This window comes from Pteropus medius, unplaced genomic scaffold (assembly GCF_902729225.1).
Source record: "Pteropus medius unplaced genomic scaffold, Ma_sr-lr_union100, whole genome shotgun sequence".
Lineage (NCBI taxonomy): Eukaryota > Metazoa > Chordata > Mammalia > Chiroptera > Pteropodidae > Pteropus > Pteropus medius.
In genome coordinates this window covers 13110565-13137318 of record NW_024344240.1, presented here as the reverse complement: position 1 = coordinate 13137318, position 26754 = coordinate 13110565, and the positions used below count along the sequence as shown (strand labels likewise).

At 31.0% G+C, this 26754-nt stretch overlaps 1 protein-coding gene across 1 annotated transcript in view; it reads right to left on the bottom strand.

Annotated features, from left to right (window-relative positions):
* The window catches only part of LRRIQ1 (leucine rich repeats and IQ motif containing 1), a 175742-nt gene that overhangs the window by 4574 nt on the left and 144414 nt on the right, over nucleotides 1–26754 (bottom strand). The window contains exons 24-25 of the mRNA XM_039868979.1: nucleotides 5328–5460; nucleotides 2995–3055 (exon numbers count right to left, since the gene is read on the bottom strand). Of these exons, the coding sequence (XP_039724913.1) occupies nucleotides 2995–3055; nucleotides 5328–5460 (194 nt within the window). The remainder of the gene's footprint in view (nucleotides 1–2994; nucleotides 3056–5327; nucleotides 5461–26754) is intronic.

Below are 26754 nucleotides of genomic sequence, written 5' to 3'. Positions count from 1 at the left end.
GTCTATTTACCCATGCCTGTGGCAACACCATAAAGTTTACTTTAGCTTTGTACTGTTTTTTATATCTTGTGACACCAGCTGCTCCACTTTTTCAAAGCTACTTATATAATCTTGGGTTTTTATTCATCAACACACATATTACAATGAGATTTCCCAAGTTCCTAAAAAAAAAAACCAGTTGTTCAGAATTGTTTTTAATTTATATATTTACACTGTACACACTTAGTTGTTGCATTCATGAATGGTGAACATACTGAGTATAGTAATTGTTATGATATCCACTCAGATCACTTTTAACAACTGGATCAGATTCCTCTTTCTGCTGAGAAAATTGAAACCTGGTAGCTCTCAGCTAAATCCCTCTCTAGAAATTGTCCTTTGCTGAAAAGAGCTTCTTTGCCCAAGTCACACCCTCTCCTGAGCCAATGAAGGAGCGTAAAATATGGGTCCTCTTGCCTCAACCTGGAACAACTCGTAAGGCCTTACCGCCACTACATCTCACAACCTCTGCTGCAAATCTATTGCAGTTCACTTTAGCTGTCTGCACTATCCTGCTTCTTGGTTTTTTTTACACCTACAGCACCTGGTCTTCCTAGGTCGTCTCCCATCCAAGTACTAACCAGGCCCGACCCTACTTAGCTTCCGAGATCAGATGGGATCCAGCGTGTTCTCTATCCTGCTTTTTTAATCTCTCAAAGGAGTTGTTCCTGAAAGTCTCCAGCAATAAATGTTCTATACTTAAATATAAAAATTTCAGAGTATATTCCTGGGAACCTGAATTATCACTGTCTCTGTAGGAAAATCCTGAAGTATTGGAGGATAAGTTTAATCAGCGATATGATAGTCTAGATCAATAACACACCTAATATATATTTGAAAATAAGTAACATGGCATTTTATTTTCATTTTTCTCATTCCTATCAGTTACATAATATACTTTGATCTTATTTGGAAGACAAATATGTTATCAAAACTCAGAGTTTAAATGTTTGATCATATTTTATTCTGTCCCCTCCCTTAAAAGTTAGTGAAGTAGATAATATTTATATATATCCCTAATGTTAAAAAATAACTCCATTGTCTTTTGGTATGGAGTTTCCGATCTGATGTCAGCTGTCAATCTAATAATTGTTCATTTGTAGATAAATCCTTCAATTCACTAATTCTCTTTTATGGTATCCATTCCAGAGTTTATTTCAATGATTATATATATATAATAGATACTATATATATATACATAAAATATATATTATTTCCAGAGTTTATAATAGACTCCCGTGCATATCAATCTGTCTTCTAATTAAAATTTAATTATTTTTGTTTTATAATTTTTGTCCTTTTATTATGGATATTATTTTATGTCTTTGAGAATAGTATAGTAGAGGCAGTTGCATCTTTAAAAAAATTATTTTTCTCTTTGTTGTGGTCCTTCTCAGTCAGGCAATTATCTGTGTCCAGTTCCCAAGCACAAGTCAGGTGCTTTTATTCCCTAACACTCTGCAAGATTTCTACTCTGAGCCTTCAGTTAGCCCAGTATCCTTTTGGCATAAGTCCTTGCTTAATCCCTTCTCCTGTCTCCCTCTCCCTTCTTCACACACACACACACACACACACACAATCTGTGGGTTTATGTTCTACCATTTACTGTGTTTTTGTGTTCAGTTGTGCATCTTCAATATGAAAAAAAGCATTTGTCATTGTTATGTATTTGTCATATATTTACATGTAGTATAATATAGTGGTATATGGAAGAAGGTGATTAATGTCAGAGTATTAGTCTCAAAGAATTATTTTGGTAAATAATCTACCCAATCTGTTTTCATTCATTTTTAGGAGTACAATAATATTTTTCTCCTTCATCCTGGCATTCTTTGGCACTTTTATATTCCCCATTCTTGCTCCAAAAATGTGGCCATTCAACATGTGGGAAAGTGTTAGTCAGTAATATGTATACTGTTAATAGAATGAAGTACCAATTTTCCTGTAGTAATCCCCATGCCAGCCTGCCAGAGAAGTATCTATTAAAATGAAAGGAAATATTTGCAGAGCGATTATTTCAAATCTACATTCTCTAAATATTTTCATAAACATTAATTTTAGTTATTGCTCTAATTTTGCTCCTCTTTCAGGAAAACTCCTTAAATGAGCTGTTCATGAGAATGATGAATGTAACTATTCTGGATAACATTAAAAAGAACATTATCTTTTTATACTAAATGCTGCATGGCAAGCTAAATTATAATCAGTTTTCTTGGTGAATATAGAATCTTACCAAGAAGTGTTAGTTGGTTGATATAAATGGAGAGTGTCATAAAGTTAGAATCACCTGATGCATCCATTTTTACCTGCCAACAAGGCTACACACCTCCGTCATTGGTCAAGGTACCCTCTTCTCTGAAAATTTCTGGAAACACACTGAAATTTTCTCGTTTTGTGGGCTTTATTTCTCTAGACTCCATAGTGGCTACTCTCTTGTTAACATAGTCTTCCTTCTAATAGCCTATAGTACAATCAAATTTAGCAATGCACATACAGTTATACTGTCTAGAGCCTATGATCTAGTCGCCATGTTAAGAACTTGGTTTTTCCTAAAACTCTGATAATTTACACTTTATTATTTAGAGTGGTTGAGTTCACAATTACTTGTTAATTTTTATCTAGTTTAGTTTTCTGAGTTGTGAGGGTACTTTGCTGTTTCACTCAAGTATTCTAAAAAGTAATTTCATCAAGCAATTTCCTGTCTAGAATAATATTATTTTGAATACTATAGAAAGATAATATTTAAAAATCTTCCATGTGGAAATAATATTTTATAGTTATATTACGAGTGGAGAAAACATGTTATTACTTAATACATAGTATTTGATATTATCCCAAATAATTACAGTTGTGATATTTTCATAATTTACACTAATTTATGGACATATTTTAAAGTGCCATTTATTGAATACTGGTATCTACAATGGTTTCTGTAACTTTAAATACATTTCTTACCACAAGCTGAACTCTTCCACCATTACGTACATCTGGATCTAACTCAGGCAAGAAATGGTTGCTGCGTAGTGACAAAAACAGAAATCATATTATTACATAAATTTAGAGGAAGAATATGAAAAAAATGCTAAATAAAAAGTTTGTGAGAAATCAATAGTTTATAAAATGGGAATAATAGTTTTATTAAATTAGGTTACATGCAAATACATATAAAAATTTACATCTTTCCATTGTCATTTAAAAATTATTTTTAACATAAAATTTAAATTTCTGTATAACACTTTAATGCTACCCTTTTTTGCCAAACATAAACACATACAATAAGCAAAAAAATTGAAAGTACCAATAATAATAGCTAATAAATTATAAAAAAATAAATATTTTATTTACATTTGCTTATGTATATTTTACTTATTTTATGAGAAAGGCAAAGCTTTCTATTTTTAAAGTAGCTTGAGTGTGTTTAATACATTATACTAATGCTCATAATTAACTTCTGTTTAAAACTAGAACATTAACATTTGACTTTTCAAGAACTTCCATTCTTGAAAACAATATTTCTTAAAATTTTACTACCTAGTCCTTTATATTTTTTCAAAAGAGAAAATCCATAAACAATTGCCTATTGCATCATATATTTAAATATAAATTATTTAAGAGTAAGGGATATCATTAAATGTGTAAGCATATCTAAAGTATATCCTAAAACATTTTGCTTTTATTTTTCACATTATCTATACTAATGTTTTAAAATTCCTAAACCAGACCTCTTATACCTGGTTAATATAGGTAGTGAGCTATGGTTTATATTATATTTGTTTATGGTTCTAAGGATTTCATTTTATGAATTACACTAAATTGATTAATACTAACATAAAACATTAATTAGAATATTCAGTAAAATAAAAATTCTCAAATGTCGATAGCTTTATTTCTACTTTCTCTGCTTACAACGAAATAGAACATAACCAACCCAGATTACAAAATACTTTAATTTTACTTTCAATCTTCACTTTCTTTTCCATATTAAAAAATTACATCTATAAAATTGACCACATATGAAGGTTTAAATTTATATATATTATAAAAAAGCTTTCTTTTTATACACTTTAACTTGCTGTTAAATTTAAATCCTCATAATTATAGGATTTTGTTTGTTCGTTACTCATTTAAATAGTTATTATCCACAATGCCTGGAAAAATTTCCAAAGTGTCATCTACATTCAGATTCAATAATGGTTTATATATTTAATAAATGCTTAAAATACCACATTTTTTACTGTTTTGTGAATATATGTAGCTAAAAGGAAAGTTTTAAAATTTATGTTGAAAATATTATCTCTGGGCTTTTCCTTCTTTATAACTTTGGTTCAGTAGTAATGCATATATATGTTTTATATTACATTATCAGCTGAATTTTGTTCCCTCAAAATTCATATATTGAAATCCTAACCCTCAGAATTAATACCTCAGAATATGACTGTATTTGGAGATAGGGTCTTAAAAAAGATAAAGTAAAATGAGGTCTCATGGGTGGGCCCTAATTCAATAAGACCCATACCTTACAAGAAGAGATTAGAACACAGACACACAGATGGAGGGATGATCTTATGAGGATTTACTGAGAAGGTGGCCATCTGCAAGCTAAGGAGAGAGACTTCAAAAGAAGCCAACCTTGCTGACTCTTTGATCTGGGACTTGTAAACTCCAGAACTGTGAGAAAATAAATCTCTGCTGTTTAAACCACCCAATCTGTGATATTTTGTTATGGCAGATCTAGCAAACTAATACATACATTAATGTAACTAAAATTACTTGACCTCGTTTGTTGCTAAATGAAACATCTAATATGTTCAAACTTGTGAGTTCGCCTCTATATTGAGATAGATAAAATATTATCATCTCATTATAAAAAAGAGGAAACTGAGCACTGAGATATTATTAAATTAGTTACATGACAGGTAAAGTGGCAGCATTAGAGTTGAATTATAATTTTAACTGCCAAATATAAAGGACAACAAAAATAACACAAAATAAAATACAATCTCCAATACATTTGATATTTACAAACAGTTAATGAATATCATGTATTTTATTTTTAAAGTAGAATTATTTGTATAGTTCATCTGTTGTTTTTAAGCATTTCAGAAAGAGTTCTGAAACATTTTAGAGTAAAAATATAAAGAATGATTAAATTTATTCTATATGAGAGGCCTTTTTATGACTTGGCATTGTGGTTATAAAGTCATATTTATTTTAGCACAATTAATCTAGGTTTCACTTTTCATGATATGTTTATAATACAAAAATCTAATTTAAAAAAATGACCTCACCATTTCATATTTCTGGAACTTGTTGTTTCATGAACTCCAATCTGTGTGTGAAGCCATTGGTATGTATATTCTTTACTCCTTTCTAATTTTTCATGTGCCATGGTGTCTTTGTAGGTAAATTCTTTTTCTTTACCTGGGAAAAAATGTGAAAATTTTATTTGGTATTTAAGGAGATCAAATTTTTTCAATGCAGTTCAGCCTAGGTTAACAATTTTATCACAAGAAAGAAAAAAAGTGACTAAGTCATAGGAGATAAATCTGTAAAAAATGTCAGTAATTTACAGATCATTTTTCCTGCTTGAGTCAAACCCACCTATTTTGAAAATCAAAGGAAATGTTTTAATACAACCAATATTTTATGAGTTTTCTTATTTTTATAATTATAAAATTAAAAGAATTATTTTTGATAGACGGTTGAAATGTAGTGCAAAAAGAATATCTCTCCAATATAGTATCTTTTTAGGCTTATTTTAAAGGGTGGTTGTTCTTATACTAACTTTATTTATTTATTTTTTTAAATTAAATTTTATAAATGTAGAATTTATAAATTATATTGAGGGTATTTTAATTTTAATTTTATATAAAACTAAGCTTGGTTTGTGTAAGATAATATACTTTTTAAAGCTAGGAATACATTTATATTAGGATTAAGAAACCTGTGCTTATGCCGTAACAGCTATTTCAAAGATAGAAGGGAGGAAGTATAACATGCTTTCCATAAAGATGTTTATGGAAAATACGAAAGAAAAGAAATAAAAGAATACAAGGTAACAAATAGAAAAGAAATAGCAAAAATAAATAAAAAGAAAAATCCAATTCTTACATTCAAATGTAAAATTTGTTCTATATATGTGTATATTTGTATTTTTTTTTAATCTGCAGGCATTACAGCTACATCGATGTTGTGCATTTCAGAATTACATCGAAGATCTGTTGTTTTAAAGTATTTCTCAATGAAATTGATCTTATAGGCTGTTCTTATTTTGGTGCCATCATCATGTTTAAGGACTTAATAACTTTGTAGGTTTGATTGACAGTGCATCAGGGAAAGGTACCTCTTGAAAACTAACTCATGGTAATCAAACTCACAAGAATGCTATAATTTAAAACCTGATACTTAAAATGTCAGTTTATTAAATTGAACTATTCTTTTACCATAGATCTTATATTTGCAAATTGATTGGAAAACAAATGAAGCATGGTACAAAGCCTATTTTGAATACTTGATGCACGTGCACACATACACATGCATACATAAGCTTAGCATTTGTCATTCTATCTTGAGGATGATATATCTATCATGTCTTTTTTTATTCTTAAAAGTTGCTCTTAATAATTAGTAAAATGACTCTAGTTTTCAATCAAAGAAGATATTAGAGCCAGTTCCCAGATAAACTAAAAATCAGAATGTTTATTTCTCTAAATTCTATGTTATTTATTAAAGTTAACTTTCCGTTACTTCTCATGGCACCTAATGTTTCTAAAACAGTCATACCCCTTTCCATCCTGCGCTTAAGCAAACCCACCCATAGTTGTTATATTGGAGGAACAATTACTTCACATGCAAGGGCTGACCACTGAATATATGAGCAGACACCATCTGGATAAATGGCCTCATACAAAACTGTAAAAGACACTCAAATAGGAAAAAGATTTGACATTGCCATATCCATCCACTATACAGAGTTTAGTCTCTTCTCCAGCAAAGTCCCAGCCTTTTATCTGCCTTTCTTGGTTGACCAGTCCAGATGTTGGACTCATGAATGAAGTGAGAGAAAACAGGATTCAGTGACCCTGATAATCAACTGAACCCAGAGCTGGAAACTTATCTACTCTTAACATGTAGAAAATCTTTTTGTAACAAGTGTACTTTTAGCTAAAAATAAAAAGTATCTCTGTATCTTTCTGTTTTTTTAAATAGTAATGCTTGAGTTAGTTACACTTTGAAGTACTCATTTTGCAAAGTTTCCTCAACTCTACAATAAAAATCCATAAATCTTAAGAGGTTTTACATCAGAACTCAGCCACAGTTCTAGACAACAATCCCTGAGTAAAGATGAGAGAATTCACTGTAAGGGTCCAATTCATATTAACCATTTTAAACCTTAGGTATAGATTGGCATATTGGTATGAGCTCATGTAAGAAACAGAACAAATGTAGTGACGAAATTGGCTGGGTGTACATGAATATACTGCAATTCAAATGCTGGAGAAGGTGATTCTGTTTTGGCTAAACCATTTCAGGATCACGCCTGTCACCAAGAAGGAAAAAGTAAGATTTACTCTTTTAAGTTTGCAGAAGTCTTGCTTTTAGCTTCTTGAGGAGGAAGAAAAATGGTGACCTGGATTACTTAACAAATCCTTATCAGTATCTAGGCAGGCTGTCCAATAAATCCTGCCTTTCAGTTTAGAAGAACCATCATTCTGCCTTCAGAAAGTAAAACACTTTACCTACTGTGCTTTCTACTTCTCTAGGTCTTGCTTCCTTAATTTCTTGTATTATCAACCTAAGAAAAAGGTTTTCCTTTGATTCTTGCTGTCTCCTAATTACTGCTGTCTATATAGTCTTCTTTACTTCAAAACACAAATTTGTGTGATTTTATTTAAACGAATTGTTAAACTTTTTATTATAAAAATAAGTCTCATTATTGACAATTTAGAAAATACAGAAAAGTAAAAAGTTAAAAAAAATACACAAAAATCCCATTATCTAAGGACAACCATTGGATAATATTTTAAAGGCATTTCTTTGTAGTTATTTTTTCATAGAATTATTTTACTTTGCTTTTTTTTTTTTTTTTTACATAAAATTGTATGCATTTTACACATCCTACTTTTCAGTTAGTACTATAACAAATGAATTTCAGGTAACGTGAATCTTATCCTAAACATAAATTTAATGGTTATACATGATGATGTACCAACTTGTTAATGACAGGTTTTTAATTATCTCATTTAATTATCTTTTCAGGTGAAATTCAAGATAACATATCTAAAAATAGAAATATTTTGAGGAACTCAATATAATCTATATTGTCAAATAGTTTTAAAAGCTTTCATCAATTTACCACATACTATATATGGTTACTCATTTCACTGAGGCCCTACATCAACATTGAAATATTACATACTTTAAAGCTGTTGATAATTTTACAAAAATATTGTATAATATGGTCTTAACTTATGTGTCTTTATGGCTAGTGAGATTTAACATTATTTCACATGATCATTTATTATAGGTCTTATAATGTAAAATATCTTTTTCTCTCCAATTATCTGCTGAATCATAGTATTTCCTTTTTTATTTTCAAATGACCATTCATAATCCTTTATCTGTTTTCACTGGTGCACATATTTTCTCCTGTTAATTGTTTGACTTTAGTGTCTACTAGGCAAAAAAATGTATCTATTTGCTAAATATATTCTAAACTACAAGCCCTTCCCGCCTCCCCACAGTTTATAGATTTGTGCCTCTCAATTCAATAAACTCATATAAAATGAGATATAAGATTTCAGGAAAAAATTCTATACTCTTGTAATATGTTATCTTTCACACTAAAATATATTGGCTAACAGTTATTTTTTTTTTTTGAAGAGGTCAACTCTCTGTCTCTGTTTATTTTCTATTCTCTCCTTAATTTATTGCAATCTGATTTTGTGAAATCGAAATTGTCCTTACCAGGAGTCTTTAAACTGTTCTCTCTAACAAACATATTTATTCCTTATCTTCATTGACCTCTCTGCTGAATTCAACTACATAGGCCATTTCCTTGTCTTAAAATTCTCTTCTCTTCAAGACTTTGCAACACCATTTTTTAAATGCTCCTTTTCAGGGTCCTTTAAAGATTCCTTTAAATGCTGCTGCTCCTTATTCTACAAGTATCTAGGAGCCCATCCCCTCTACTCTATATCGGGCACTGTGCTGGCTTCTAACGATAGTCAGCTAGATAGACACTATATATGACTTTATGGGGCTGGCAGCCTAGAGGACTAGGTATCATCAACCTCTATCTTATTTAATGTTCTTATATCCAGCTGAACTTCAGAGTCACAACTTGTTTAATATTATCATCCCACTAAGTCTGTTTTTCCTCCTGAATTCCCAAGCCATCCAGATGAGATATTCTGGAGTCAACCTTGACTGTTCATTTCTTAAGTACCAACATCTAATCAGAGAATAGGTCTAATTAACCTGAAGGGTATCTCACTAATATCTGGTTCCTTTCCATCTCACTGCACCCATTTCTTTAGGCTTACTTTTGAAACAGTAGTGAGCAGATGCATGTAGTGACATATGTGCAAAGGTACCTGTCTTATCTATCATAATAGCAGAGGCACCACTCCTCCTAAGCCCAATGCCCTCAATGTGCTCTGGATCCCAAGCATCCCGTATAATTTAGGCTCTCTTGCCATCAGTAATTTCTTTTCTTCTGTATTTCCAGTATCCGTCAAAATGGCTTTATACCTTTCCCTCTGGCTACTCTTCCCTTTTCTTCTCAAATCAGATAAAGTTTTTGAAATAGTAGACAAAGCCAAGTCTCTGTTGACTTATGAACATTTGTGCTTCAGCCCACTGCGATATGGCTACCTCCTTACAGCATTTCACTGGAATTGTTCACAAGATAACTAACATGATTAAATCTTTGGTACTCTTTGAAGTTCTTATCCTACAGACTCCTCTGTAATATTATATACCGTTGTCCACTCCTCCCTTCTTAAAAGGCTTATTTCCTTTGCATTTTGTTTCATTACAGTATCCATGGTTTTCTCTGACCTTTTCTAAACCTTAGTCTTCTTCAAGGGCTCCTCTACTCCTGCTATCCCTTGCAATTTCAAGATTCTTCTCTGGGGATCTATCCTAGCCCCATCTTATTCTTAGGCTATTCTCTTCCTGTATGAGAATATTTATTCAAGTTTTTAAGTCACTTTCCTTATCTACTTATGAAATATATCCATCCATAGACTCTCCATGTAGGTCTCCCACAGATAATTTAAACTGAGTACATAAAAAGGCTGAACTCATGTATTACCCCATCTTTTCCAAGTTCCTATCATGCTACCACCACGAGTGGTGTACAACTCAAAAACTAGAGTGCTATATTGAACTAGCATTCTTCTTTATCTTCTAACTGCATGCATATTTACCTTCCAAATTCTTCCAATTCGTCAAATCTCCTATATTCTCATTGCCACTATTTTAATTTAGGCCATCATCATTTCTTATAAATTACTCTTAACAGCCTCTCACTGGTCTTTTTGTTTTTGGTCTTGATCCTATGTGTATTGCAAATGGTCTTGCTAAACTACAAATCCAATTATGCTACTTTATAAGTTAAATGTCATTATCCAGTGCCTTTGGATAATGTCCAAAAATTTTTGCATAACACACAAGCTTTGCCTTCAGACACATCTGTTAGGTTCCTGCCTGAATTACTCAGATACATTATAATTACTCAAAATGACCTGTCGCCTATAAATCTTATACTTAGAATTATCTACTTTACCGGTGATGTTCTTGCTTCAGGTTTTCAGTTCTTAGTTTATAAATTACACTCTTTGGGGTAAGCCCCTGAGCTTCCAACACCGCATTCCTTATTCAAATTAGGTAAGAGATCCTCCAAAGGATCCTATAGAGATCCCATTCATGTATCTGTTTTGCTTATTAGAATGTAAGTTATTTAAGTAGTGCATAGTAGGATGGTACTCAACACATATTGGTGAAAGAAAATATTTGTCATAGTCGATTAATGCTCTCTCAGTGTCCTGAGAAATGTAGAGATGGAACTGACATTTTTAGCATGTAGACAAATCTGTGCATTAGGAAGTATAACACATATCTAAACATGATTAACTTAATTATTACAATAGAAACATCAGTTCTGAAAGTCTGAAGTAGATTGGAATAAAAATTGACAACTAAAGGTATCAAATAAAAAAACAAACAAAAAACTACTCTGTCATATAAGGCTACTTTATAAAATGTTCACAATGTATGTAATCCTAGAGAAAAGCAGTTCAGCTTTAAGAGGTTCACTAAAAGAAATAAAATCTTTAAAAAAGTTAATGGAAATATTATTCTTCTCTTCCTGAAAAGCAAAATAAGTGTTTAGTAAACCCATATGCTTCAAATAAACCAGTTTTCTAAATTTTCGATGTAGTATAATATCCTCTACAGAGGAAGATTAAGATTCAATTGTCATTTGGGGCACATAAAAAGAAGCTAATTATTTATGTTTTTTATACATAGGGAAATTTTCCCATGACTATTTTATTTTCCCTTAATGGCTTCTCTCAGTAATATAATAATAAAATACTCTTACTTTTATGGATGGAGATGAGTTCATTTCTTTACCAAAAGCTTTTGGAGGACATGGTTGCATACTGGGCAAAATGCTTCATGTGATGAAAATATTTTTGGTAACTTTGATAAATGGCTGATTCTATGTATCTCGTGCTGGAAATACTAAAGATATTATTTACACTATAAAGTTTAAGTGATCTATATGTGTTTATTAAAAGAAGTTATTGCATCATACCTCACAAACAAAGCACAAAAAATTGGAGTTTGGCATAAATGTTACACTAACAGAATTTTAAATTCATTAACATCTGTATAAATACTTGTTGATAGGCTGTTTATGGCTTCTTCCTTAACCAGTCCAATCTGTTGTTGGAATGTTGACAGCACTGGCATGAAACCAATAAGTCTTTAAGAGCCACTTGTGTGTGACAAGCAACATCCCCATTCTTTTAAAATATATTTAAATATATATGCAATTGATCACTAAGGAAAAATGACCTCATGGATAAAAAGGAGGATTGTTAGTACAAAAGTTTAAAAACAGAAATTTTGGGAAAAGAGCCAAAGCTATATGTAAGAATAAAAGGCTAACTGAAGCACTAGTCACTCTTTTACATATTTCACTATATTTTATGGCAAAGAGGGTAAAAAAAAAGTACTAGAATGAAAATACTTGCTTAGTGTCTGACATTTGACTTAATTTTCAAAATTCATCTGTTTTGGGGGGTTGGGTAGTACATCGAATATATGGATGTACTTTATGAAAGCAGAGAAAAACAAAAGTGAATTTTAAATTCTATCTTTTAAAATATATGAATTTTGCAGACACAATTTTCAATATCATGGTATTGCTATATTTTTGTGAATCTATGGAATAATAGAAACATCTTTTTACAAAGTGAAAGTGGATGTGCTTATAATCCAATTATAATGTGTTCTGTATTCAACTTACATACAATTCTATCTAAAAGCACGTTTTGCCATTTGTATTGTTCAGTGGATCTGTATCTCTTTATTATATCTTTATAGTGGAGTATCAAATACTACATTAAAGTGGTTCTTTGGTTTCTTCTCTGAGAGGTACATAACTCAAGAAAATCACAGGTTGGTAAAGTCATATAGATATTAATGTATAATGTGTCTTCATGTTTGCTATTAAGCAGGGCTAGGACTAGGGTAAGTCAAGTTGGATAAATGAGATACTTGCCTTAGACACAAAATTTAAGGTGGTGACAAAAAACTCTATAATCAAGATTAATATTTTAATGTAATATTTAAAAATCAAAATTAATGCAAATATCTATGATAAACAAAATGTCAAAGTTTTAAATGATTGGGACTGTAAAAGTGCTATGCCAAGCTACATTGGAGCCTGAGGTGAAAGAGAAAAATCTTTGTCATGGTATTGGCAGATTTACCCATTTCTAAGTAACACTAATATGTGTCAATAGGATATTTTTTAAAATTAAATTTATTAGGGTGATTAACATTCGTTAATAAAATCATATAGGTTTCAAGTATATAATTCAATAAAATGCCACATGTGTATTGCATTGTGTGTTCACCAAAGTTAAATTTCTTTGTGTCCCCATATATTTGACTCCCTGTATCCTTATCTACCCCTTCTTCCTTCTGGTAACCACTAAACTGTTGTCCATATCCATGAGTCTCTGTTTGTCTCGTTCATTTGTTGCTTTCAGTTTTATATTCCACATATAAGTGAAATCATATGGTTCTCAACTTTCTCTGTCTTATTTCTCTTAGTGTGATAATCTCAAAATCCATCCATGTTGTCACAAATGGCAGTATTTCACCTCTTCTTATGGTTGAGTAATATTCCATTGTATATATGTACCACATCTTCTTTAGCCAATCATTTATAGAGGATAACTTCAGTTGTTTCCATATCTTGGTCACCATGAATAGTGCTGCAATGAACATCAGGGTGCATATATCTTTACAAATAAACGTTTTCAAATTTTGGGGGTACTACGATAGGTCATATGATAATTCTATTCTTAACTTTTTGAGGACTCTCCAAACTGTTTTCCACTGTTTTCTATACCAATTTACATTCCCACCAGCAGTGTATTAGGGTTCCTTTTTCCTCACGACCTCTCCAACAGTTGTTATTACTTGTCTTGTTGGTAGCCATTCTAACAGGTATAAAGTGGTATCTCATCGTGGTTTTAATTTGCATTCCTGGAAAACCCTAAAGACTCCACTAAAAAAACTATTAGAAACAATCAAAAATACAGTTAATTTTCAAGATACAAAATCAATGTACAAAAATCCATAGTGTTCCTACACACCGACAATGACTTTTCAGAAAAATAAATGAAAAAAAACAATTCCTTTTGCAATTGCAACAAAAAGAAAAAAATACCTAGGAATAAACCTAATGAAGCATGTGAAGAATCTATACACTGAAAACTATAAGACTTTATTAAAAGAAATTGAAGACACAAAGACATGGAAAGATATTCCATGTTCATGGATAGGAAGAATCAACATAGTTAAAATGACCTTACTATGCAAAGCAATATACAAATTTAATGCAATCCCCATGAAAATCCCAAAGGCATTTTTATTAAAGAAATAGAACAAAAAAACATCGGATTTGTATGGGAACACAAACAACCCCAAATAGTCAAAGCAATCCTGAGGAAAAAGAATAAGCCTAGAGGTATCATTCTGCCTGACTTCAAATTATATTACAAAGTGACAATAATCAAAACAGCATGGTATTGGCAGAAAAACAGACACACAACCAATGGAACAGAATTGAGAGCCAAGAAATAAACCTATATATACATGGGCAAATAATTTTCAACGAAGGAACCAAGCACATACAATGAAGAAAAGCCTCTTCAATAAATGGTGCTGGGAAAATTGGAAAGCTACATGTGAAAAAAAAAATGAAACTAGACTGGTATTTGTTACCATACACAAAAAGTAACTCAAAATGGATCAAAGATCTAAATATAATACAGAAACAATAAAGTGCATAGAAAAAAACATAGGTACTAAATGCATCGATTTTAATTTTAGAGAGGATTTTATGAATTTGACCTCAAAGCGAGAGAAGTACAAGCAAAAATAAATGACTGGGACTATATCAAACTAAAAAGCTTCTTCACAGTGAAAGAGTGAAACCATCAACAAGACAAACAGACAATCAACTGAATGCAAGAAGATATTTGCAAACAACGCTTTTGATGGAGGGCTATCAAAATTATACAAAGAACTCAAACAACTCAACAATAAAAAAAAACCAAACAATCCAATTAAAAATGGACAGAGGATCTGAACAGATACTTCTTCCAAAAAGAAATACAAATGGCCAACAGACGTATGAAGAGATGCTCAATTTTACTAGTTATTAGGATATTGTTTTTAAAACTATCATTGTCTAAGATTGCTTTCTACTGTTTCCTATGAATCTAGCACACTTAGTTTTCCATTAGAAGAAGCCTTGAAATTGTGACATAGGAGAAATTAATTGTAGAATAATTTAATTCAGTCTTTAAAGGAGATGTTTCACTTTAGTCACCTTTCTATATGCCTAGTAACTGCACATAGTGAAGTTGGCTTTTTCATTTACTAGCTGTGTCATGCTGGACAAATTATTTACCTCATCTTTGTCTCAGTTTTCTCCTCTTAAATTTATTTAATAATAATATAAAATAATAGACCACAGGTAATACTTAATATATTGTAATGATTTAATAACTAGCCATTTTGCTATTTTTTAAATTTTATTACTCATAGTCGTAATGCTATCTCAGTTGCCACAGACAAAACTTACCTACTCTGAAGGTGAGACTATATGTAAAAGTCTCTATAATCAGATCAAGAACAAGGTTCCAAGGGGTCACTGGCAGGAGGGGCAGATTCCAAGATTAACCACAAAACAAGACAGCACAATATTCTGGGGGTGAATCCAGGAAGTCCTTGTCACCAGAATTCTAAATCTGTAACAGGTATTTTTTTTAGCGTATTTATTTCACAATATATAAGGATTTTACTGTCTTTAATAAAGAAAAATAATTTCCAAAAGATAAGAAGGGTACATAGTCCTAATTGATTTGAAGTTATTTCAAACAATTTTTAGCAATTGCTCAATAATAACCATGACAGAGGTTCCATCGACACTATTCTCTCCTGTTTCACTCTTTCAATATTTAATTATTCTTGGAAAATATTCCTCTATTCAACTTAGACTCCCTCAGGGAGTGTTAATATAGTAGGTCATCCAAACGAGGGCCCACCTGATAGAATAATGTCTGATGATGTAAGTAGGATGGCTTTCAAAATTACATGGTCATAGTGGCCACATACATTCTACTGCCACTTATTTTTGTTTGTTGTTTGGTATAGTTTTAGACTGCAGGTCCCTGACATATCTAAAAGTTTCTACTTTTTGTTAAAAAGACATCCTTAATTCTATTCATACATGTTTATTTATTAATTGAATGCTAAATAAATGGTTAATTTCCTTTACTAGCTTTATTTCAAAAGAAGCCAATAAATGGTATTATATTGATACATTAATATAGAGGCTTGTAGACCAATTAAACATTTTTAAAATATTGTAATCATTATTTATAACTATCAGACAGAAATGCTCATAGCACATATGCCTAAACATTCATAATGCATTCCTCAATGTCAATTAATTTTCTGCATCTGATGATTTCTTTATCTCTCAAACGTAAAAATACAAATATGCTTCTGTTACAGAGATAACAACAAATGAAATACTAAACAAATATTAGAATATTGCTTGCATTATAAAAAGTAATAAATAAATATAAGTAAAATAACTTTCTTTCACAATTTGAGTGACAACATATTAGAGTCTAATATACTTGGTCCTGAACCTATTTTTTCCATAGCTAATAATTTAAGCAAGTACTCCCATAGCCTGATGAAGATGTAAGAGCTTTCTAATACTCCAAAATTTTAATCTTTTATTATGTTATTTTTAGAAAGAGAATTTTACTTTATGTAGCAGAACTTCATTAGTAAATGAATCAGGGCCTCCATTCATGAATTTCACTTTTAATTGAAAAGATAAGTTCAAAATATTACTGATCTTCTCACACACTAATAGAGAAAGAAGTCAAGGTACAGCATTACAAGTCTTCACTACAAAGTTAATTTTGAACCTTAAACTACTTATATAAATATATTTTTCTTTTAATTAATTTATTTTTTAAATTTAAGTACAGTTGGTATACAGTCTTTTTTCTTTCTAGATTACAATGTAGAACAGTCTAGACCAGTCTAGATTACACACAAGATCACAGACTGGTAAGTCTGTGCTGACATTCTGCAGAGGACTGAGTTTGGAGCAAGGTGACTGGCACAGTCTTAGAGAAGTAGTTGCTGACTGCCATATGCTCAGGAGGTACACATAGGGAATCAGGCTGGGGGACATTTGGTTGATGTCGAATGTCTTCCAAACTCTTGGCCGGAGATGCACTCAGCTGATGGGTATAGTATTCTACTTGTCTTAGGCAGGTTCTTGCCATGTCACTGAAGTCCTGAGAAAGGGTTTATCAATCCTTTTGTACACTAAACACATCATCCTGAAATTCTCACATACTTATTTCATTTGGCTGCAAAAAATGAAGCCATGTCTTCTGTATCCAATATCTGAGTTCCAGTTACAATGTTGCCAGGGCCACCTCATTTAATGCCCACAAGTTATACAATAATTATTAGGTGCTGCATGTGCACTGGCACATTGCAATGAATAATGAAAGCAATCTGATATCCAGGGTACCTGGGATGGATGTAGGGCAGCTGCCTGGTCAGCTAAGACACATGCCATTCCTGTAAACTTCTGGTCTTTTCACCTGTGTGGCTCTGTCCAAGACGAGCTCCTGCCCCATCTGTGTGCTGTGTCATTTCATTGGCTCCTTACAAATACCCAATTAAGGGGCCCCCATTTTGGCAGACGAAGATCCTGGAGTCCAGAGAGGTTAAGTAACTTGCTCCAGGTTGCACAGCCACTTAAGCCAAAATTCATTCTCTTCATGCTACACTTTGGGGCTTCTGAGTCTGATGGCAAGGATTCATGAAACCTGTCCTCGTTTGATTCTGTTACCCAACAGCCAGATATCTTCTGTTCTTAATGTCATGCTTTGTCAAACAAGAACATTATCCACGCTTCTTCCCAGGCCAATATAGACAGTCAGCTGCCAGCCAGCCCAGCCGTCCCCACTGTGAGCCACTTCCTCCTGCCAATGATGGCAGTTTCCCTCTACCTTTATCCTGTGACGGGTTGATTTCTTAGGAGCCCCGCTCATATCAGAGCCAAAAGGAAATGCCCTAAAATTGGTATATCAGTTTCAGGAGTATATACGCTAAAGTGATACTACAGACATTTTTATACTTTACACTATGATCACTCCACTATTTATATAAATATTGATTTGTGGAAGCTCTTTCATTTTTTCTGGAGGAGGAATTGGGAGTGGGGTGTTAAGCCTGAAGGGCCCTCAACTGGGCAAGTCACCTTACTTATTAGAGAATTAGTTTTGTCATCTGTAAACATTAGAAAGGAAAACAAAATGTAAAACACTAATCTCCATATTGTTCTAATTTTGGTATTGTATATATGCTGCAAAACTAAGCACTGTTAGCTCTCTTTAATTATTTTAATTTTGTTGTGATATATATGATGTACACAAAGTATTGCATTATCACGTTTATAACTTCAAGATTTATAGAGATTACATACATATAATTATAAAACATATAAATTATTTAAAATAATCATAATAAAATATAATTAAATGTTCCATGTGACCTCTGATCATTAAAAACAAAAATAGAACACTGCTTGTACACCAGAAGTCCTGTTCCAAAATCTCTTACTTCTAGGAGTAAGCACTAAGCTGTAATATATAACTTTGACTTTCTTGATTTCTTTTATAGTTTTTACCACTTATGTATTAAACATTATAGTGTAGCTTTGTTTTTGTACTATAAATATTAAACAATTCTATAGATATTCTTTTGTCTTCATTTGTTCAATATTTGTGAGATTCATCTATGTTCCTGTGTATAGATCCAGTTCATTATTTTTTATTGCTGTACTATATTCCACTGTATAGATATTTTAGAGTTTATCCATTCCATTATTGTTGAACACATGGGGTGATTCTGGTTTTGGCTATTAAAAACAACACTGCCCTGACTATCTCTGTATAAGAATTTCTAAAGAGCAAATATCTAGGAGTATAATTGAAGAATCATATGGAATGCATATCTTCAACTCTAATGTCCAACTGTTTTCCAAGTGGTTGTACCAAATTATATGCCAATCTGCAAAATGCAAGGGTTCCATTGGTTATACATTCTCTAACACTTAGTTTTGTTAGACATTTATTTTTTTAATTTGTAGTTTTAATTTGCAATTCTGTGCTACCAAATGAGATAAAGCACATTTTGTTGTGAAATATATGTTAAACTTGCTTGTTTATTTTTTTATATTAGGTTGTTTGTATTTTAATGATTTTAGAAATTATTTATATATTTGGATATGAGACCTTTGTTAGTTATGTGTGGCAAATCTCCATCTCTGTGGATTATTCTTTTACTACTATTATGACATTTTTTGATTTATAGATTATTAATTTTAATGTAAATATATTTATCAACAATCAATGCTTTTTGCATGTTTTTTAATGAAGATCAATATCCAAGGTTATGAATATATTTTCACATTATCTTCTATAAGTTTTATATTTTTGCTTATCTTTAGATTTTTAATATAGCTAGAACTAATTTTTTTTAGTATTGATAATTAATTGTTTAAGTAAGATTTATTGAAAAGTCTACCTATTTCCTACTGATTTAGAATGTAATCTCTTATAATATCAGTTAAGCATATATGCATGAGCCTCTATCAGTTGTTATTTTTTATGTTACTTTATTCTACTTTATTTTACTCTACCCTACCCTATTCTACAATTACTACCATCTCATTCCATCCCATCCCATCCCATCCCTTCTTATTCCATACTATTCATATGGTACCATCCATACCATATAATACCATACCATACCACACTGTATTCACTGTCATTTACTTGAGCTCTATAAGTTGTGGTGCTTACAAGTTCTCCAACTTTATTCATCTTTTTTTTTTTTAAACTAAATTTAGTGGGATGACATTGATTAATAAAATATATTGGTTTCAAGTATATAATTCAATAATATATCATATGTGTATTGCAATGTGTGTTCACCACCCAAAATTAAATTTCCTTCTGCCGCTATATATTTGACTTATTTTCACCCTTATTATCTCCTCCCCAAGTCCCCTTCCCTCTGGTAATTACTAAACTGTTGTCCGTGTCCAAAGTCTGTTTGTTCGTCATGTTCATTTGTTGCTTTCAGTTTTATAACCCACATATAAACAAAATCATATAGTTATCAACTTTTTCTCTTTGACTTTATACATTTTTGTTGAGAGTGTTTTAGCTATTTGTGGATTTTGATTTTCCATGCACATTTTAGATTCTGCTTGTCAATGGTCATGAACGAAACATCCATTCATGATTAAAACGCTCAATAAATTTGGTATAGAAAAAAAGTATATCAAAACAATAAAGGTCATGCATGATAAACCCTCAGATAATATCATACTTAATGGTGAAAAAGTGAAAGTTTTTCCTCTAAGATCAGGAATAAGACAAGGATGCCCACTCTTATCATTGTTGTTCAACATAGTATTAGAAATCCTAGCCAGAGTGATCAGGTAGCAGAAAGAAATAAGAGGCATCCAAAATGGGAATGAAAAAGTCAAATTGTCACTTTTTGTAGACAACATGATTCTTTACGTAGAAAACTCTAAAGACTCCACCAAATAGCTTTTAGAAACAATAAACAAATACACTAAAGTTGCGGGATATAAAAACAATGCTTAAAAATCCATCGTGTTGTTCTTATATACTAACAATAAAAAAAGTGGAAGTTAGAAAAGGATAAAGGGGGTTAAATGTATGATGATGAAAGGAGATTTGACTTTGGGTGGTAAACACACAATGCAATATACAGATGATGTATTATAGAATTGTATACTTGAAACCTATATTATTTTATTAACCAACATCACAATAAATTTAATAAAAATAAAGAGCTGGCTAGATGATTCTAATATGTAGCCATGATTGAAACCACTGTTTAAGCAGTATAGGGAATTAAAAATATATTGCAAATAAAGGTTATTTTGTGTAAGTAAAAACAATACAAAATAAAAAACCTTTTGGGGATTTAATTAAGACTGCAGAGTATCTATGGTAATTTGGAAAGAATTTAAATCTGATATTTAGTTTTCTAATTCATAAATTTATTCATTTATAGCTTTTCTTCAACATTCTTGATATACTTTTTAAAATTTCTCCAATAAGGTTTTGCACATCTTTTGTGAGACATGATTTTTTGGTATGTATAATTAAAAAAATACTATCGCATGTTGCAATTTTTTTCTTCCTGGTTGTTTTCTTATATGTTAGGTTCAAGATTACAGTTAAAGTCAGTTTTGGTAAGTTATATTGTTCTAGGAATTTTTCACTTCCTCCAAATTTTCAAAGGTATTGCCATAAAATTTTCACAATATTCTCTTGCTGCAGTTTTAAATTATATCATTCGTCATCCTACCCTGTTTTCATTCCTGATACTAGCTATTTGTAATTTCTCATTTTATTTTCTTAATCAGTCTTGTCTGGATTCATCAAATTTCTTTTAAAAATTTTAGCTTTATTGATGCATTGCTTTACTTTTTTCTATTTCATTAACTATTGCTCTTATGCTATAATATAGTTATTTTGTAATTGCTCGGTTATTTTTTTTAAATTTCATTATGATTTCTTTTTGACTCAGATTTTTTTGGTTTCTTAATTTCCAGTGAAATAAAGATTTCCTAGGTATCTTAGGAAATTCACTTATAGTTTATCAGCATTATATTCATAAAACACATTAAACATGATTTTAATCTTTAAGAAATTCTTGAGACCTGATTTAAGCCAGTATATGTCAAGTTTTATAAATGTACTTGAAGATAAGGTGCATTAATTTCTCCAGCTGTTAAGTGTTCTATATATGTCTCTTAAGCAAATGTTATTAAATTGGTTTATTAAATGATGTCTTTACTGATTTTTTTGAGTGCTTGTTCTATAAATTACTAAGAAATGTATTTTAAAATTCTCCCACTGTGGTTTGGAATTTTTGACTTCTCCTTGGTACTTCTGGAGTCTTTGCCTTACATTATTTTTAAAAAGTTTAGTTAATAACAATTCATTTTTAAATGTAGTTTTAAGTTTAAAACAAAATTAGGCGGAAGGTAGAGAACTTTTTTCATGTACTTTCTGCCCCAACAAAAGCAAAGCCTTCCTCATTATCAAATAGTCCCCTTCCCTACCCAGTGGTACATTTGTTATAATCTATGAATGTATAATAAGACCTCAATATCACCAAAACTCCATAGTTTATATTAGGGCTCACTTTTACTACTGTATACTCTATGGGTTTGGAAAAATGTATAATGACATGTATCATTTTGATAACATACGAAACAGTTTCGCCTGTTCTAAAAATCCTCTTTGTCCCTTTTTTCCCCTGCCCCAAACCCTAGCAATACTGATTTTTTTTTTTTTATTGTCTCCATAGTCTTGCCTCTAGTTTTTAGAATGTCATATAGTTAGAATCATACGGTACGTAGCCTTTTCAGATTGGCTTCTTTCATTTAGGTTTTTCTCTATGTCTTTTCAACCTTTTCAATGGCTTGGTAGCTCCTTCGTTTTTAGCACTAAATAATATTCCATTGTCCAGATGTGCCACAGTTTATTCATTCATCTACTGAAGGACATCTTGGTTGCTTCCAAATTTTGTCGATTATGAATAAAGCTGCTATAAACATCTGTGTGCAAGTTTCTGTCTGGAAATAAATTTCCAACTCATTTGGGTAAATACTAAAGAGTGTGTTTGCTGGATCATTTTGTAAGAGTATGTTTAATTTTATAAGAAACCTCCAAACTGTCTTTGAAAGTGGTAATACCATTTTGCATTCCTACCAGCAAAATGAGAGCTCTTTTGCTACATATCCTCACCAGCATTTGATGTTTCAGTGTTCTGGATTTAGGCCGTCTACTAGGTGTGTAGTGATATCTCATTGTTGAAAAATGCATTTCCTTGATGAAATAGAATGTGGAGAATCTTTTGTTTATTTGCAATCTGTAAATCTTCTTTGGTGAAGTATCTGTTAAGGTCTTTGGCCCATTTTTTAAATCAGGTTGTTCATTTTCTTTTTGTTGATATCTAAGTATTCTTTGTATATCTTGGATAGCAGTTCTTTATCAAATAAGCATTGCAAACATTTTCTCTCAGTCTGTGGCTTGTCTTCTCATTCTCTTAACATTGTCTTCAGCAAAACAGAAAGTCTTAATTTTATGGAAGCCCAGCTTATCAACTGTTTCTTTCATGCATTGTAGCTCTGGTGTTATAACTAAAAAGTCAAAGCCATATGCAAACTTATCTAGGTTTTCCCCTATACTATCTTCTAGGAGTTTTAGAGTTTTTCATTTTACATTTAGATCTGTTATCCATCTTGAGTTAATTTTTGTGAATGGTATAAGACTGTCTAGATTCACTTTTTTTTGTATGTGGATGTCCACTTGTTCTAGCACCATTTATTGAAAAGACTGTCTTTGCTCCATTGTATTGCTTATGCTTCTTTGTCAAAGATCAGTTGATCATATTTTTAAAAAATCTACAAACAATTGTTTTCTGCTAACTCAGTAATTTAACCATTTACATGTATTGTAAACACTGATATAGTTGAGTGTATATATCATCTTGTTTTGAGTTTTCTATTTGCCTAAGTACACTATGTTCTTTTTCTTTACTTTATTGGCTTCATTTTGGATTGAATATCTCTTTTCGTTCTATTGTTTTATTTCTATTAGTATGGAAATAATAGTGTTTGCACATATTTAATTTAGCTTTTGCCTGGAAATCAACATATATAGTTAACATAATCTAAAATCAACCAAATTTTCCTTCCTCCTATGAAGTATATTATAAAACATTTTAACTCAATTTAGCTTCACTTTAACATATATATATTGTCTTTGTATTTTACTTGCAACATTTAATTTCACAAGACATTATTATTGCTATCCGTACTGTCAATTTATGTTTGATTTTACCAATGTATTTTTTATTTACACTCTTTTTTTTATCTTCTTGTGACATGGATATTTCATAAATAAATTTCTTTAATGAGATTCTGTTAGCAACCTCAGTTTTGGTTAACATGAAAATGTCTGAATTTTGTCCTTATTCTGGTGAATTCTAGTTTGGCTGTAATTTACATTCACATAACTTTTAGATCATTGAAGATATTCTAATTTCTTCTGTTTTCTATTGTTGCTTTTAAGATATTAGCTGTCAGTCTAACTGCAACTTTGTTGAAATAATGTCTCCTTTTCTTCTCACTACTTTAAGATTTTCTTTTTTCTGTTGTATACAATTTTACTCTGATAAGTTTAGCTGTGGATTTCTTTTAAAAATTATACTGCGTATGATTTACTCAACTTTGTGAATATATGAATTAATGTCTTTCATCCAGTTTAGGAAAAATTTCACTCATTATCTTATTGGATATTGCCATGCCTCATTCTATCTTGTCTATCCTCCTGGAACTCCAATATGCATAATTTAAACCTTCTCTAACTTTATATATTTTTCATTTCTTAAAATTTTCATCTCTTTGCTTCTTGGCAATAGATTCTAGATAATATTTTATAACACATTTTCAAAGTTATGCTTTCTTCAACTTTGTCTGATCCTCATATAAACCCATATTATAGATTTTAATTTCAATTATTTAATTTCTAAAATTTATATTCAGTTTTCTCAAATGTGTTCTCTCTTACAGATATTTCTAAGATAGTTTTTATTCCTGAAAGCAAGCATATTTATCTTATTACCAGTGTCTAATAACAATTAATATAAATTATTCATATATTTTTTCCAGTATCTATTATTTCTCATGGTCTGACTCAGGGTGTCTTAATCCATTATAAATAAAAATGTATTTTTCCAGAGATGATATGTTTTCAATTTTGCCACATATATAGAGTTACAATCAGATTAGAATAGCATGTTACATTAAATTCGTAACTTAAGTTTGCTTTTTAAATATATTCTGAATTTGTGTTGGCTTCCTCAGAAGAATTTATCTACCCTGCTTTATTTCCCCAAATGGAAGTTTTGTATCATTTGTTAGCCTTTCAATTATTTAATTTTTTTTCGAAGTTTACTCCTCTATCCCAATATCATGAAACTCACTTAGCCTTTCTTTGCTCGAAAGTATTTCTGCACTTTATGTTTGACCATTTCTTTTACCTGTTGTTTTCCTTCTTTGTAATCTTCTAAAGTCAAAGGATCATATATAACTGAAAGATTCTCAATTTAAATAGAAAATTAGTAACCAGAGTTGGCTTTCAATGTATTTCACTATTTTGGAAACATACATTATTAAAACATTACCTATCTTTTTTGAATGGTACACATTTAATATAGGTCGGTGTTGTGGAGAGAGAACTAATTTAAGGAGCAGAAAAAAGTCACTGCCACTTTAAATCTTAGTTTCATCAGTTGCAAAATGAAAATAATACGTGACTTGCCAAATTGTGAGGCAAACTTATGTAATCGTTTGAGACTATAAGTAAAAAAATATATATTATTTTCTTGTTTCTGGTGTATACAAACCTCAGACATGGCAATTTTGATTTTTGAGGCAAGGTCTGTGTGATTTCAAAATATTTTTCTTTCTCTGCTATGAAAAATGAAATTTTTTCTAGAATAAAGTTTGTGTGTGCTAACTCACATTAACATCTGTCTTAAAGTCATACCTATAGCCAAACAAATTAAGTACATTATTATAGTCTAAAATATTGTGTGTTCCTTAAAACTACTATAGAGTTGTTTTTTTTTTTTAGCAATTATTACATACCTATGATTACTAACAGCATTCCACAAAGCAAATCAACCAAAAAGATGGGATAAAATATACGCAAGCTTGAAGAACAGTTCATAAAGCAAGAATGATTCATTATATAGTTACATGTACCCATTATTCATTTTTTTTCTTAAGTTGTGAAATTAAAATTTGTCTGTATCAAGAACTCATAGATTTGAGATTTGATCCCACTTTCAAGTAGAAAGTTAGCCTGACGTCTTTTATGAATTTTGGCAGAAGACAGAAGACTCCTAGATCAGGGACAAAGGGCTTTATTATTCACAGCACCACAAACAGCATAAACATAGGTATATTTGTGTTGGTTCTCTTTGCCCCTGAGTTTCCACAGGGGCTAAGTGAAAGAGTCTAGGTGAATACTGAACTTATGGTAGGTTTCTGTCGCAAGCTTAGGGAGCACAAATATTGTAGTGCCACCATTCTAGGGTATTCGGAAAGGCAAGAGAATTATCTCACAACATTAATACCACGCCAATTTTGAATATAAAACAATGATCTATCTTTCCTTTCCTTCTATTAGAATTCAGACTAAAGTAACCCTATAGAGATAGTTAATCTAACCAAAATATTATGCCCTATTTAGTGTCTATGATTTTGAGTGTTCAATTTATAAAAAAAAAATCTCTTTATAAAATCGTATAACTAATTTAAAAACATACTAAGAACAACTAAGCCAACCATTTACATTTAAGTTTAAAAGGAAAAAACAAACAAGGAAATGAAAAAAAACCAACCAGTCCTATCTTTAGGTCAAGAAATGCCATTTTATAATTCTATTGTAGCATAGAAACACATGTAGCTAAAAATTATTTTAGTTTTTCAGTGAGTACAGATAAGAAGTATGCTTTAAATAGCCACAAAATTCATTTATTCTCCAAATACTAGAAAAAAGTTGTTCTTTAGAAAGCATTTACTGTAGAAAAAGTACAGAGTTAGAGAATTCTGTGGGTTTTGACCAATTCATACATAATTTCCTTATGTATGGCTACAATGTTTAATGTGCTATTCATTCCCATAATTTAACAACAAAGTAAGTTTAGTAGAAATTCACAAATTCCTCTGCGATT